At 45.3% G+C, this 15,480-nt stretch overlaps 1 protein-coding gene across 4 annotated transcripts in view; it reads left to right on the forward strand.

The window, feature by feature from the left end:
* The window catches only part of CMTR1 (cap methyltransferase 1), a 49,433-nt gene that overhangs the window by 16,585 nt on the left and 17,368 nt on the right, over positions 1-15,480 (forward strand). For all 4 annotated transcript variants that reach the window (XR_008654309.2, XM_055264309.2, XM_063632299.1 and 1 more), the window contains exons 5-13: positions 1,274-1,366; positions 2,825-2,896; positions 4,060-4,154; positions 4,253-4,325; positions 9,597-9,795; positions 10,550-10,668; positions 12,536-12,632; positions 12,957-13,089; positions 13,820-13,999. Coding sequence is in view for 3 of the 4 variants with exons in the window: in XM_055264309.2 (XP_055120284.1) it covers positions 1,274-1,366; positions 2,825-2,896; positions 4,060-4,154; positions 4,253-4,325; positions 9,597-9,795; positions 10,550-10,668; positions 12,536-12,632; positions 12,957-13,089; positions 13,820-13,999 (1,061 nt within the window). In the remaining variant the exon portion in view is untranslated. The remainder of the gene's footprint in view (positions 1-1,273; positions 1,367-2,824; positions 2,897-4,059; positions 4,155-4,252; positions 4,326-9,596; positions 9,796-10,549; positions 10,669-12,535; positions 12,633-12,956; positions 13,090-13,819; positions 14,000-15,480) is intronic.

Genomic DNA, 15,480 nt, shown 5'->3' on the forward strand with positions numbered 1-15,480 from the left:
AAGATATCCTCCCACCTTAGCCTTCTGAGTATCTGCAACTACAGGCCTGTGCCACCATACCTGGCTAATTTTTTAGACTTTTTTTGGTAGAGACAGAGTCTTGCTGTGTTGCCCAGACTGGTCTTAAACTCCTGGCCTCAAGCAGTCCTTCTACCCTGGCCTCCCAAAGCATTGGAATTACAGGTGTGAGCTATTGTGCCTAGCCCCAGGCATCAGTACTTGTTATGTTATGTTATGTTATGTTATGTTATGTTATGTTATGTTATGTATGTTATGCTATGTTTTTTTATTTTATGTTATGTTATGTTATGTTATGTTATGTTATATTATGTTATGTTATGTTATTTGAAAGATGGAGTGTTGTTCTGTCACCCAGGCTGGAGTGCAGTGGCACAATCTCAGCTCACTGCAACCTCTACCTTCCGGATTCAAGGGGTTCTCCCGCCTCAGCCTCCCAAGTAGCTGGGTTTACAGATGTGCACCACCATGCCCAGCTAATTTTTGTATTTTTAGTAGAGACGGGGTTTCACCACGTTGGCCAGGCTGGTCTTGAACTCCTGACCTAAAGTGATCTGCCCACCTAAGCCTCCCAAAGTGCTGGGATTACAGGCGTGAGCCACCACACCCAGCTGCATCAGTACTCTTTAGAAGCACTGCAGATGATCCTAATGCACTGTTTTGGCCTGATAGGAAAGTAATTGAAAAATTAAGAGGAAGCAGCCATTAGAGATGTCAGTTTTTGTTCTGTCATAGAATGAATGGGCTAGGAATCCTATTTACCAGTTTCTGGATTGTTTTGTGAATAACACTTTGAAAGGACTCAGGAGATGAGACTCATTGCCATTAAGGCTTTCTGATATACTTATCTTGTCATAGACCTACATCGTATGTGATAACTGCCTGTTTACTTCTCTGTGTCTCCACTGCTCTGATTGCAAACCCCTTTTGTCAAGGGCCATGTCTTATTTAACTCTGCATTCTGAGTGCTTAACACATAGTAGGTATTCATTAAATAATAATGGAAAAAATGAAAGAAACAGGTTTGAGAAGTTTCTAAGGATTCTAACCACAATTGGAGCTGGCCTTTAGAAGTTAAACTTTGGAATTCTGGCTCTCACTTCTCATGTCTGGCCACTGCATTTGGCTTCAGCAACCTGCACCCTTCTTGGTCTGTCTCAGTCCGTTTTGATTGTTTTGGGGAAGTCCTGATGAGTTGGGGTTTAGCTTTGAGAGTCTGTCATATCTGTCTTACTAGCCTCTCTTTTGTTTGCAGCCCAGTGCTTGTGAGCAGGTGTCATGGTTTCCAGAATGTACCACTGAAATTCCTGACACTCAGGAAATGAGCGATTGGATGGTCGTGGGAAAGGTAGGCTTTCAGAAAAACGTACCCTGACTTCTTGGCATTCTCTTGACTTTTCACTTGCTCGAGTCTGGTATGTACATACACTTGCAGTTTAAGAAAAATAGGAATCTGACCATTCACGTTGGTAGGAATAAAACTGTGTCAAGAGGGAGTGTCATGAGCTTTACAAGTATGCCCCTTGGAGATATGACAGGGTTTTTTCTTTTCTCCGAGTCATTTAAATTGTAAGGCAGACAAAATGTATAACCTCTGTCTTCTTCATGGATGCCTTTTGAAGTGGCTTATCATACATATCTGTGTATTCTGATCACTGCTAGATGAAAAGACATTGTCCCTATCCTCAGAAAGTAATGAGGGAATTGTTACAGAGGGAATTTGTTTAATCTTCTTCTGGAAAATTGTGAGAATAAAGTAGATGGCTACCAAATCAATATGGTATAGAGGGCAGTTCTCAAAGTATATGTGCTGCCGGGGATCTCTAAGACCCCTTCGGGGGTCCACAAGGGCAAAGCTATTTTCATAATGATATTGAAAAGTTATTTGCACTTTTCACCCTCATTCTCTCACAAGTGTTCAGTGGAGTTTTCCAGAGGCTATGATGTGATATTACAACAGATTGAATGAAAAAGCAGAGAGGAAAATCTGGCCTTCTATTAAGCGAGACACTGAAGAAATTTGCAAAAATGGAAAACAGTTCCACTCTCCTCACTCATTTTTTTGTGGAAATGTTATTTTTCTGAAAATATATTTCTGAAAAATATTTATGTTAACATTAGCCTTTTAAACTGAATTTAAAAATATTTTAAAAATGTTTTTAATTTCTAATAATATAATTATTTGAATTCTAGATAATAGATTACCTATTATCTATCCCACATAAACAAAAATTCTTTAGGATCCTCAGTAGTTTTTACGAGTGTAAAACCTGAGACCAAAGAGATTGAGTTTCACTGGTTTCGAGGTGGTTTCACTCATTTGGGGGTTGCACTTGATATCCCTGTGAGACCCCTTAGCGTCCCTGTTTTCTGAAATGCTACCAGGTCAGTGCCTGGTATCATGCATTTGTACTCATCGCAGAATGAGAGGCTTCCTGGTGGAAGGACAAGCTTTTGTCATTTGAGGCATTCCCCATCCTTCTGCCTCCATGCTCCAGGGCTAGACAGCTTGAATGTCTCCTTCCTGTTTGGTGTTCCTAGCCTCAGCATTCGTTAGTCTTGTGTCCATGTGGTGCTCCACTCAGAGCTCCTGGGATGGGGCTGAGGGGGTGCTTCATCTCAGCCATCTGGAGAATAGCCAGAGGGATTTAGGATTTTCTCTTTCCCACCCTTCAGGGATTGATATTTCTTGGCAGAGAACCAAGTCCCTTCTTGCTCTACTTATTTGGAACCCTAATTTCTTCATTCATCCCCGACAATTGCAGTCACATGTGGTCATTACTTAACTGCTTTTTTCCCCCTGTAGAGAAAGATGATTATTGAAGATGAAACAGAGTTTTGTGGGGAAGAGCTGCTTCACAGTGTGTTGCAGTGTAAGGTAAGGTCTTGTGGCTGGAACCAGATATGAAAACCTTGTGGGAGGTGATTTGCTGGACTTTTCCATTTCTCCTTTGAGTTGGTTTTGGGAAAGTTAAGATTTTTGCTGGAGATCAGATGCATAGCTTGGTTCGTATCTGCAAATTGTCCTTTTCCCGGGTAACTGTTCTGCCCTGTGGGTGTTGTGCTGTCCCTGTGGTCAGCAGCCAAGAAAGGATCTGCGTAACCTCAGTGGGTCTGTTCATTGTAATCCTGAGAGGGCCTGGTGTAGTAAAAGGTTTGGAGTCGTTCTTCAGCATCAGATAGACCAGGATTCAAATCCAAGATCTGCAGCTCTTTGCTGTGTGACCTTGGCCCGGTTGTTTTACCCTCTCTGAGTTTGAGTTTCCTCATCTATAAAATGAGGAGAAAATACTCATTTCTTAGGGTTGTTGTGAGAGCTAAATGAAATAGTGGGTGTGAAGTACCTGGGTAAATGTTAGCCTCCCCTTGACACTTTTTGGCCTAATTGAGAATCACATTGTCTGTGGGCAGAATGAGCCAGGGAAACTGAGGAGGAAATGGGTTGATGAAAAAGGAGGCCTCAGACTGGCCTCACAGATTTTATTTTTTGGCAGGCATAGGGTTGGGAATATCCATAAGGTGACTGGAACTCAGGTAATGTGAGGATTTCTTTATCTAGAGAGGAAATTGGTCAGGGGAGTTTAAGAGAAGGGATCGCTACTGTGTGGTCGGTGCCATCAGAAAACCCTAGTCTTGTTTATTTGTTTCTCCTCTCTCTAAGTGAGGTCTAGTCAGGTAAGCCTTCATACCAGAACTTTGATCCCTTGGAGAGTAGCTGCTGGTATGGGATGGAGAAACAGATTTACTATGAGGATTAGCAATGCCCAGAGGTGGCTCTGTGTGTAGCAGCAGGTGCTGTTTTGTAACCATTTGCCATGTGCCAGGCACCTGCTTACATTTTTTTTTTTTTTTAACCAATTTACCGGCAAGGTAGTTGAGAGAGTTATTGAGCAGCCTGTGTAGGGTCACACAGTGAGACATTTCAGAGCTGAGATGCCACAGGAATCTTGTTCCTTGGAGGGCTGTGAGTTGGGCACTGCAGGCTCTTAAGATCCCTTTCGTATCCTGGAATTCACCTTGAGGTTCTGATTCTCTGGGCAGAGCGTGTTTGATGTCCTGGATGGGGAAGAGATGCGGCGAGCTCGGACTCGGGCCAATCCCTATGAGATGATCCGAGGAGTCTTCTTTCTAAACAGGTTTGCTGACATTTCCCTCCCCGCCCCTGATGCTCCCTGCTCTACCTTTTCATTTGAGCCTAGTACATGTAGTACTTTTCTGTCTTGCTTTATTGCAGGGCAGCAATGAAGATGGCTAACATGGATTTTGTGTTTGATCGCATGTTCACAAATCCACGGGACTCTTACGGGGTGAGAACAAGATTCTGCTTCTGAATTCATGGTGCTAAGAGGGCTTAAGCTTCAGTGGCTCAGCCATTGCCATTTGTTCAATGCTAGGAGAGTATTCTGACTGTGTGATGGAGATATTTTGCTTTGAGCTTCTCAGATAGGGTCCCACAGTGCTTCTGTGGTCCCAGGAGTAAAGCAGTTTTCTCCAGGGCTTCAGTCCTGGAATCCGAGCCCCTAACCCCACAGAAGGTAGAGTGGAAGGGTGAATACTGTTTTTATATAGCAAGCTTATTTTCCAAATTTAAACTTGGTGACATCACCTGATTTAGGTGCTGTTTCTGGTAATGAGAGGGGAGTACTGGGAAATACGGTTTGAGTGTTGGATGAAATGTGGGCATTTCAGTGGGCATTTTCACTGATCTATTTAAAATCAGTGTTGTATCTGAAAATCTAGCCTGTGCTGTTGGAATGTGGTGAGGAGGGACATAGCATTTATGAAGCAGGATGGATTACTTAAGTTTATACCTTCTTTGGACCTCAGCTGCCTCATTCTGAAATGAGCCGTACTAACCTGCCAGAGGGCTAGGGTAGAACCAAAAGGCTCTTAAGATTTGTCCCAGCACTAAGACTGTAATTTTAGACTGGGCCACTTTCCTTCTCTGCCTCTCTGAACAAGCTTTGCGTGGGATCATAATTATAAGGCTTTGGCCCTTTTCAAGAAGTGGTAAAGCAGAATGATTTTCTACTCTGCTGCATCTCATTTCTCTGAACATAGACTCTCCATAGTGATAGAGAAAGAAAAAAGGAAATTTCATTCTAGAATTCCCTTCAGGGTTTCAAAGCATTTTTACCCGGTCCTAGAAAGTTACTTTTCTTTGACAGTGATAGGCCAGGAGCCAGCTATCCCCAAACCTGTTTCTGCTTCACTCACCCTCACTGGCTAAAGAAACTTGTTTTCCAAGTTCTTTAATGTTTCAGCTCCACCTGCCTAACTGCTTCCTCCTTGCTGGCAAAACTGGCATGTAGCTCTTCCAGCTATTACTCATTTTTCACTTCCAGGTCTCCCTTTCCATTCTCCAGTACCAGCAGGCAGCACAAAAGGGCTCTTGGAATTAGCATCTTGAGAAAATTAGGTTGATATAATGTTGATTTAATTTTCTGAGCTCCAAATGATTTCCTTTAAATCCCTGCCTGGCAGAGGAGCTCTGTCAAGCTGATGGGAAGTCACAGTGTCTTTTTTGGCTTTTGAATACAAATGCCTCCAGCAGCTGGTATCTGGTTATTGCCTTTTGCTGTCATGAAAATGAAGTAGGCACCAGGGTTGTACCATTCAGGTTGAGGGTGGAGATGTTAGTTACATAGGAAAAGGCAGCCGTGTTTGTAATGCTTCAGGCAGCTTCTTGACCTGAATTGATTGTTAGTGGCCACAGAGAATTGCCCTTTCAGAGATGTTTCTCTATGCTTCACTATAAAAAAAGTGATTTCTCTCGAGCCCCTAGTGTTTTATTTTCTCTTTTCATTTCCGTTTTCCCCTGAGGACCAGAGTTACAGCCAAGCCCAACAGGCTTGGTGTGGTTTTCAGGCAAGCAGAGACACTAGAGCAGTCCCCAGCAGAAGAGGGAGTGGCTGAAGGCCCAGGCACACACCCATGTTTGCGAGGGTCATAGTGGCTCTTGGATCAGGCAAATTATAGACTAAGAGCAGGAGAATTTGAAGCTTGGAATGTGGAGAGGTTAGGAGGTGATAACAGGTGATGGAGAGAGCAGACTAAAGTTTTTTGTTTTTTTTTTTTTGAGGTGGAGTTTCGCTGTTGTTGCCCAGGCTGGAGTGCAATGGCGCGATCTCAGCTCACCCCAACCTCCGCCTCTTGGGTTCATGCGATTCTCCTGCCTCAGCCTCCCAAGTAGCTGGGATTACAGGCATGCACCACCACGTCCAGCTAATTTTGTATTTTTAGTGGAGACAGGGTTTCTCCATGTCAGGCTGGTCTTAAACTTCCAACCTAAGGTGATCCGCCTGCCTTGGCCTCCCAAAGTGTTGGGATTACAGGCGTGAGCTACCACGCCCAGCCAACTCTGAAGTTTTTAAGTAGGTCTGTGGTGCGGCAGGTTATGGTAAAAGAGAAAGGGGGCAAGGGGAGGAAAATAAAGAAGCTATAAGCAAGAACTGGAAGAGACGGAGGGAAATTTAGATCCTTGGAGTATATGGAAGCATATTATAAACTGTTACATTATGTCAGGGGTTCGAGTGCCTGGGAATGTTGTTGAGACAAGAATACATTTTCTGTGAAGCATTGCAGAAGACAACTGAAGGTAGATCTGTAAGTTTCAGTCCTAACTGAGGAAATTAGACATCATTTATCTAATTTCCATTGAGTGTGGAGTGCTGCTGTACTCGCCCCTGGAAAGAGAAAAACATGGAAAAGGATAAGTTTTGACTCTGAGGAAGTTGATCTGATTGAGTACAATATCATCTTGCGTTAATTGTTTAATACTTTACAGTTTGTAAAGCTCTTCAATATAGGATACTTTATTTAGTCCTACAACGGCCTGGAGAAATACCTGCATCAGTCCCAATTTACAACTGAGCAAGCTCAAGCTTAATGACGTAAATTGTGTGCTTGTCCTTGACTGCCTAGTCAGTAAGTAGCAGGGCTAAGAACCCCAGCTGTCCTTCCTGTGAAAAGACTTCCTGGCCATGACCTATAAGGGCCATACATCTTGAAATCACAGAACGAGGTCATATTCATGCCCCCTTTTCAGGGGTGAGGTGTTTGCATCGATCATTCCGCATCCTTCTCCCAGTCTTCCTTTGGACCAGTGGTTCACTTAGAGGGCACGGCCAGTGGCAAGGAACCTTGTTTTCCCTCTTTGCAGTATGTGTAGGGCTTAAACTTGTGAGCCCTGCCTCATTACCACCATGCTGACTCGAAGATGCTACATAATGTTCTTGGCAAATACCATTGGGTCTTTTTTGTGTGCAAATGAATATAATCCAAAAAGATGAATAATCGATGGCTCAGGAACAAAGAATGCTGGGGCGGCTTAGTAAGGAAGTGGGGAAAGAACGATTAAGACCCAGCATGCCTGGAGTGGGCTTGTCACGGGATGATGACATTTATTTTTAGCTAAACTCACTTTCTCCAGAGACTTTTTCACTATTTTGATAAAGCCAGATAGCTATCATCAGAAGAAAGGCCCATCTCACCTAGAAGTGATTGGGTTGTAAACATTAGTATGTCTATTTCTTTCTTGGGAGTGTTTCCCCCAAAGCTTTCTGATCATTATCTAGCAGCTGCAGAACTCCAGACCAGCACTCAGCCATGCCAAACCTGTAGAGAGGGAAGACTGAGGTCCCTAAGCCGCTTCTGGCTGAGTGTTCATCATGGTCTGAGGCCAACTGTAGTCTTTTGCAGTTGCTTACTTGTAGAACTCAACCTTTTGTTGTTGTCACCAGTGCAAATGTTCATCCTGTCTGCTGTGGAGGGTGGGTAGAATTTCACTGCCTAGGGCTCAGGTGTGGGTAAGAGCATACCTAGCATTTGTGTAAGAGAAGTATAAACATACAATATGGGCCAGTACTGGGTTCAGCATAAATGTGAGGTTAAGAGATAAAGCTAGGCTGGGCATGGTGACTTACACTTGTAATTCCAACACTGTGGGAGGCTGAAGTGGGAGGATTGCTTCAGTCCAGGAGTTGGAGGCCAGCCTGGGCAATATACCAAGATCCTGTCTCTAAAAAAAAAAAACAAAGAAATTTGTTGAGCGTGGTGGTGTGTGCCTGGGGTCCCAGCTACTCAGGAGGCTGAAGAAAGAGGATTGCCTGAGCTCAGGAGTTCAGGGTTTCAGTGAGCTATTGTACCACTGCACTCCCTGCACTCCAGCATGGGCTGAGTGAGCCCTCATTGCCAAAAAAACAAACAAACAAACAAACTGGGGAGAGAGAGCGAAAGCTACTCAAGGGGCCACAAATGTAATTATGCCAAAATTCAAATGATGATTAGTCAGTCCTGAGTTGGCTGGGTGCTCCGAGGGTTGCCTGGAAGCTGCTGTTGCTGCACACCAGTATTTCCTTCCCTCTCTGTCTTGTTGCTTCTGACTGTGCCCTGCCCCAACCCCACACCCAGCACTGGGCAGTAGAAGAAAAAAGGGAGTGCAAAAAGGAGAAAGACCAAATGCAATGTGGTGTCTTGGATTGGATCCCAAACAGAAAAAGAACATTAGTGAAATCTAAATGAAGTCTAGAGTTTAGTTAATAGTAAGGTACCAATCTTAGTTTTGCCAAACATACCATGGTGTAAGGTGTTAACAAAACTGGAAACTGGGTGAGGGGTACTATCTTGGCAACTTTTCTGTAAATCTAAAATTATTCCAAAATAAAAAGTTATTTGGGATTTTTTAAAAGGTGGTTGGGAGAGCCAAGGAGGAAGGAGAGAAAGGAAGACAGAGGCTGTGATGGGAAAAGGGAGGTTCCTGTGGCTGGGAGAGGTTGTTAGAGTCCCCCAGCCTTTGGTTGGACAGGAAGACCTGAGTCTAGTGGCTAGGCCAACTGGACCCTGATTTAGCTTTGTTGCAGACTGGCTGTGAACAGATTACTTTGTGACTTCGTATCTTGGTGCCTCTTTTTCCCTATCTGTAATGTGGGGCATGTTCTGTTCAGTAGGACTCTTGAAAGGCAGGATATGGTGAGGAAAACACTCTGAGAAATAAAAAATGTAGTCAGATACCTATAAAGATTTTTTTTTGTTTTTGTTGAGACAGGGTCTTGGTCTGTCATCCAGGCTCAACTGCAGTGGCGCGATCTCAGCTTACTGCAACCTCTGCCTCCCAGGTTCAAGCAATTCTCATGCCTCAGCCTCCTGAGTAGCTGGGTTTACAGGTGTGTGCCACCACACCTGGCTAATTTTTTGTATTTTTAGTAGAGATGGGGTTTTACCATGTTGGCCAGGCTGGTCTCAAACCCCTGACCTCAGGCTATCTGCCTCTCTGGCCTCCCAAAGTGCTGGGATTACAGGCGTGAGCCACCGTGCCCAGCTCCATGAAGATGTTTTTATGAGGAGTCTGAGCTAGGCCTGGTGATGTGATAGGCATTGTGGGTATTTTGAGGGTGGGTGAGGCAACACTAAAGGGTGTTAATCACCAGAAGATACATTTCCTGGGTGCTGTAGCCCTGGTGGGAGCTCTGGATTGTACTTGCTGAAAGGCTTATTTTACTCTCCCTGCATTCTCCTTCCTGTTCCCCATTGAGCTGTCTTGTTTTCCTTCCTCTCCTGTCCTCCACTTGCCTTTGTAGAAGCCACTGGTGAAGGACCGGGAAGCTGAGCTTCTGTACTTTGCTGACGTCTGCGCAGGCCCAGGTGGCTTCTCAGAGTATGTGCTGTGGAGGAAGAAGTGGCATGCAAAGGGCTTTGGAATGACTTTGAAGGGCCCTAATGACTTCAAGCTGGAGGACTTCTACTCTGCTTCCAGTGAACTCTTCGAACCCTACTATGGTAGGGATACTGAGGAGGGTACTAGGAGGTATGAGGGACAACCCCTCTATGGGGACTTCAGGTCAGAAGCCGTTGTTATCCACATGCCATATTTTCTTTCCTAGGTCTCTTACCCTGGGCTTCACAGTTCATGTCAGAATCTTGGTTCCCTCTGGACTATCCCTTTTTACCCTGGGCCTGCAGAATACAGGTCAAACACTCCCTCAGCAGATTCTCATCAAGGCCCTATTAATTCCTCCTTTCAGGAGCACTCTGCTTTTGTGGTGGCAGGAGATAATGAAACTGCCTGATCTCTGGCTGAGAACTGGCAGGGTTATTAACAAATATAAACCCATGCCCATCTCTCGCCCTCTGTGCCAGGTGCAGAATGCACTGGGTTGCAGACAGCTCGGCAACCCACAGCAGTCCCTCTGCTCTATGTTGATTGTAATTTGACAGCAAATCCTAAGTTCTTTCTGAACAGTCCTTATTAAAAAATTGATGCCTAAATGTAGGTGCCTTAAACACAACTTGGGTCTTAAAGAGAAAGTTCCACGAGTTGATGACTTTTGGCTGGTCAACTCCTTTGGGACTGTGTTTCATTATAGCAGAGTACTGTTCTTCCTCCTGGTCCATCACTGTAAGGGAGCCTTGCAGGATGGGCCCTAGTTCTTGAGACACCTGATGCCCGTGTTCACTGACCCAGAGCACTTGTGTCCCAGCTCCTGACATGTATAGGGCAGATGAACTCACTATGACTCTTGTATTCTGACAGGTGAGGGTGGGATTGATGGAGATGGAGATATCACCCGCCCAGAGAACATCTCTGCTTTTCGGAATTTTGTCCTGGATAACACAGATCGCAAGGGTGTCCACTTTCTGATGGCTGATGGGGTAGGTTACCTTTTTTCCATAGACTGATACATTAAGGATTTGTTATTTTAGAGGTTTGAGAATTGTTTGTTTTATCTGGTTCTTTAGCTGCCCCCAAAGATGGTATTTCACAGTTCAGAGTGTAGGGAATGCATTTTTATTCTTTTTGTACATTTTTAAAATGATAATTGTGTAGAGACTGATGTTGTGGATACCTTTGCCTGGAGCAGGGTGATCTTGGTGTTGCTCCTGGTGGAGGCTGTCTATGCATGGTCACCTGTAGGCCTCTCATAGGCTGACAGATGGCCACCTAACCAAAGACGGCAGCACAGGGGAATCCACAGGAGGCTCTTGTCAGGGCTGGGCTGAAGTGAATGTTCAAGAGGCCTTGTCTACGGGCTGCTGCTTGAGGCACAGAGGGAAGCCCATTGCAGCTTTGTTCAGCAGAAGCTCTCACCCAGGAATCTGACAATGCAGGCATTCCTTTCTGGAGTGAGCCACCACTTACTCTAGAGGAAGGACAGACAATGTGGCAGCTGCTCCAGGGTCATATAGCTAGAGTTGAGAAAAGCCTCAGGGACTCTTTGGGTGGCCTCTTAAGCAGTAGCTGTGTGGCTAGTGAAGGAAGGTGGGCAGGATGTCAGCATGATATCCAAAGATGCCTAGGCTCACCAAAGCACTGTGCACAGCAGGGAACAACAGATGACAGGCTTGGGGCTGGATGTGAGGGAGGGGCGGCTCTGGCTGAGCAGATGTGGGAGTCTGATAGCGCTTATGAGGCAGCTGTTGCCGTGCGGCAGCTGTAGAGTTGGAAACTCAAGGGCTTTCTGCTTTAGCACTTCAGCAGTGTAGAGGGGTGACCTGGGCTTTTTTTTTTTTTTAATTGACCCCATAATCAGGCATGCATTTTGAGAAGCATCTTTAAGTCTGGAAGACACTCCCAAACATTTTTTATCCTGAGTCCTTTAGCTATCACTTTTGTAGAACTGAGTCAGGGACACCTGGGGCATGTTTAATAGAGGGGAGCGTCCTTTTTTCTTTATTTTATTGTAAAAAACACAAATTTGATCATCTTAATCATTGTTAAGTGTTAACAGTAGTGTTAAGTCTATTCACACTGTTGTGTAACAGATTTTCAGAAGTTTTCACTTTGCGAAACAGAAACTATACCCATTTAACAACACCCTGCCACCCGATGTCCCCTGGCCTCCTTTACTTTTATGTAAGCCTGACTCTGTCTCTTGCTGGGATCTCACAAGGAGGGAGACCACTCTAGAAATAGCGTCACACATTCTTTCAGTAAATACCCTGGCCAGAGAGTCTGCCAGCTAGAGAGAAGAGGCACTGTGGTCTTAGGACAGGAAAGGGGGTATTGTAAGTAAAACCTGAGTCAACAGAGAGAGATTACTGTGACTAGGAAAGTTAACTTTTCTCCTGTCACCAGAGTGGGAAGCTGAAGCAGAGTGTCCTCACTGCACTCACCCCCTGGTCTTGTTAGGACTCACCAGAGCATTCTGTTTCCTGTGTCGTCGTTGACCTCTGACTAGCCAATATTTTGCCTCTGTTCTGCCTTACTCTTCCTGGATTCCCATGAGTTAAAACACTTTCTAAACCATCTCCTTGGAAAAGCAGGCTTGGTTCCATCCCCTGAGAATGATAGAGCAGGAAAGTGGAGCTGGTCCAGTAGTAGGCCTGGGTCCTGTGCTTACTCCATCTAACAAGCCCAGTGACCTTCTAAAATAACACTGAGCTGCTTCTTCATCAATCAGATGGTGATCAGTGAAAACACTTCAAGAACTCTCGATGAAGGATGAAGATGAGGTAGTAATGTTATTCTCAGTCCTTCTCCTTTCTCTTTCCCACCCCATTCCTTGTGCTCTCATTTCAGGGTTTCTCGGTGGAGGGGCAGGAGAACCTGCAGGAGATCCTCAGCAAGCAGCTGCTTCTGTGTCAGTTCCTCATGGCGCTGTCCATTGTCCGGACAGGTGACACTTCCTCAGCTGTTTCCTCACCCCAGGACCCACTTAGAGGCCCTATTGGACAAGAACATGTACAAGGGGTTGGTGGGGAAGTTAAAAAAATCTGCTTATATTAGATGACAGGTAGCTAAATGAGTAATTTAGGGAAGAAAGGGCTGTGGAATCCTCAAAGTCCCCTCCAAAGATGGTTCTCCCCCTTAAATTGTCTCTGAGTTTTAACAGACCCAGGTGCTGGTTTCCTTGACTTTGTCATATTTACTCCCAAGACTACTTCACCCATCTCTTGGAATAGACCCATTGGCTGCTTTTGGTGTTTTCTCTCTAATCTAGGAGGCCACTTCATCTGTAAAACCTTTGACCTGTTCACACCGTTTAGTGTGGGGCTTGTCTACCTGCTGTACTGCTGCTTTGAACGAGTTTGTCTCTTCAAGCCTATTACCAGCCGTCCTGCCAACTCAGAGAGGTGAAGCCTTTCTCTCTATATTAGCCAGATTAATTGGCTAAATGTCAGAACAGCAAATCACGGTGCATCTCTCTGGCATGACCTCTTAAGCTACATTTAAAACCTTGACTTTAAAGAAGTGATGAGAGCCAACAGGATTCAGGATTCCTGGATCTTTTGGTTTTATGATATGCCAGTTCAGCCTCTGCCTCCTTCTTCCAAGCCTTATGCTCCATGCTTATGTGAGGGATTCTCAGCTTGGCCAAGGAGAAGGTGACCAATAGTAGGGACACTTCGGGGGTCTTGGGCTGGGAAGGGGCAAGGAGCCGCTATCCAGAGGCACTCACTATTGGGGTCCCAGTGTGACACTGCCCACACACAAGGTGAGAGAAAATGCAACCAATCAGAATTGCCTGGTGGCTTCTTACAAACACATATTTCTGGGCTTTCTCCTGGGAGAGTTTGATTCATTAGGTCTATAATTTAACAGATTCCCCAGGTGATTGTGACACAGCCCGTCTGTCACAGGGAAGTTAGGAACTACTGCGATAGAGAGTAGAAATAGAGCTTAACAGAGAAGGATTTGAGGGGAACTTTAGCACCACAAAGGGTCTGTGTTGTTCTTTGTGCGTAGGCCTAAGGTTGAACAGGGAAGCTGTTAAGTTTTGTGATTCCACAAGGGGTTGGGGGGAAAGGAATGTATGGGGAGGAAGCCCTTGCTCGGTGGAGTGACAAGAGTATCTCCTGCCAGGTATGTGGTGTGCAAGGGCCTGAAGGTGGGCATAGATGATGTTCGGGATTACCTCTTCGCAGTGAATATTAAACTCAATCAGCTGCGGAACACGGATTCCGATGTCAACTTGGTGGTCCCCCTGGAGGTGATCAAGGGAGACCATGAATTTACTGACTACATGATTCGGTCCAATGAGAGGTAAGCCAACGGGCTGGTTTTTGCTGGTACCACTGAGGTCCTAAGGAAGACCAGAGAGTGAAAGACCGAATGGTTGGCTCTTGGTATCACTTTGTCAACCCTGACAAATTGGCAACTGGGTATGGTCTGCTGGTTTCAGGGCTCCCTGGGACTTTGGTTAGTTACCCTCAGGGACCCCCATCCTGCTGCCATGCCCTATCCCAAGGGTGGCAGGTAGGTGCCTGGCTAGTATAGGCCTGCCCGCAGGAGCCTGTATATAACAGTGAAAGCTGACAGAGCAGCCTGTGTCCCTGGAGGCAGGAGTAATTTCCCTTTAATTGCTGCTGTTTGTAAAAGGCCATCATGCTTGTTGCCTGGTGAAGTCCCTGTTTGGAGGCAGGAGATGGATGGAAAGCTTGTGTACAACATGCTTTGGAAGTGCCCAAACTTTTGCCAGTTCTTCATGAGTTCCCCAGCTGGTGATCCAAATGCTTTTTTCTGTATCTTCTTTGTTTTCCCCACTCCCTGTTAGTGGTAATAATTTAAAGTTGTGACATTTGGCTTAGTTTTCTTAGTGGGCAGGCCTTAGAAAAAAGTGTTTGGAGATAGGCTGGAGGGTTGTATAGTAGCAGTGAATCAATAGAAAGTGCTCTCTTAGGGGGCTAAACAGGTGTTGGAAAGGCCTTAGTTAAGGGTCCAACCTTAAGTCCCCCAGAGAAGTTTGAAGATAGAGGTGGCCCTGGAGAATCATAGAAGGAGAGGAAGTCTTTATCCTGTTCTCTCCTGTTTTTCCAGTATTGCCTGGTGTTTTAACTTTCCACAGTACTGCCATATAAGCTCCCTCATTTTGATAGCAATGTAGTCACCAAGGTGGAGCAGACAGTAAACTTCAGCATGTTATAGATGAGGAAGCAAACAGGCCCAGGGACCCACCTGGCTAGGGCTTTATAACACTTCTCGGTTATGGAACATGTCTTTTGGCTGAACAAGTGTGCACAGATGCATGGCAGAACTGGAATTCTTTTCAGTGGTTCCAATAACACAGAGTGTTTAAGCAACTCTATAACCAGCCACTTTTCTTTTTCTAAAAAAGTTGAGGTATAATTCTGTAAGTGAAATGCAAATCTTAAGCGTATAATCAGTTTTGACAAATGCATATATCCTTGTAGCCTACATCCCTATTAAGATAAAAAATGGGCCGGGCGTAGTGGCTCACACCTGTAATCCCAGCACTTTGGGAGGCTGAGGCGATGGATCACAAGATCCAGAGATCGTCTACCATCCTGGCTAACACGGCAAAACCCCGTCTCTACTAAAAATTCAAAAAAAAATTAGCCAGACGTGGTGGTGGGTGCTTGTAGTCCCAGCTACTCGGGAGGCTGAGGCAGGAGAATGGCGTGAACGCAGGAGAATGGCGTGAACGCAGGAGAATGGCGTGAACCCAGGAGGCGGAGCTTGCAGTGAGCCAAGATGGTGCCACTGCACTCCATCCTGGGTGACGA

Source organism: Symphalangus syndactylus, chromosome 23 (genome assembly GCF_028878055.3).
Source record: "Symphalangus syndactylus isolate Jambi chromosome 23, NHGRI_mSymSyn1-v2.1_pri, whole genome shotgun sequence".
In the NCBI taxonomy this organism is placed as follows: domain Eukaryota; kingdom Metazoa; phylum Chordata; class Mammalia; order Primates; family Hylobatidae; genus Symphalangus; species Symphalangus syndactylus.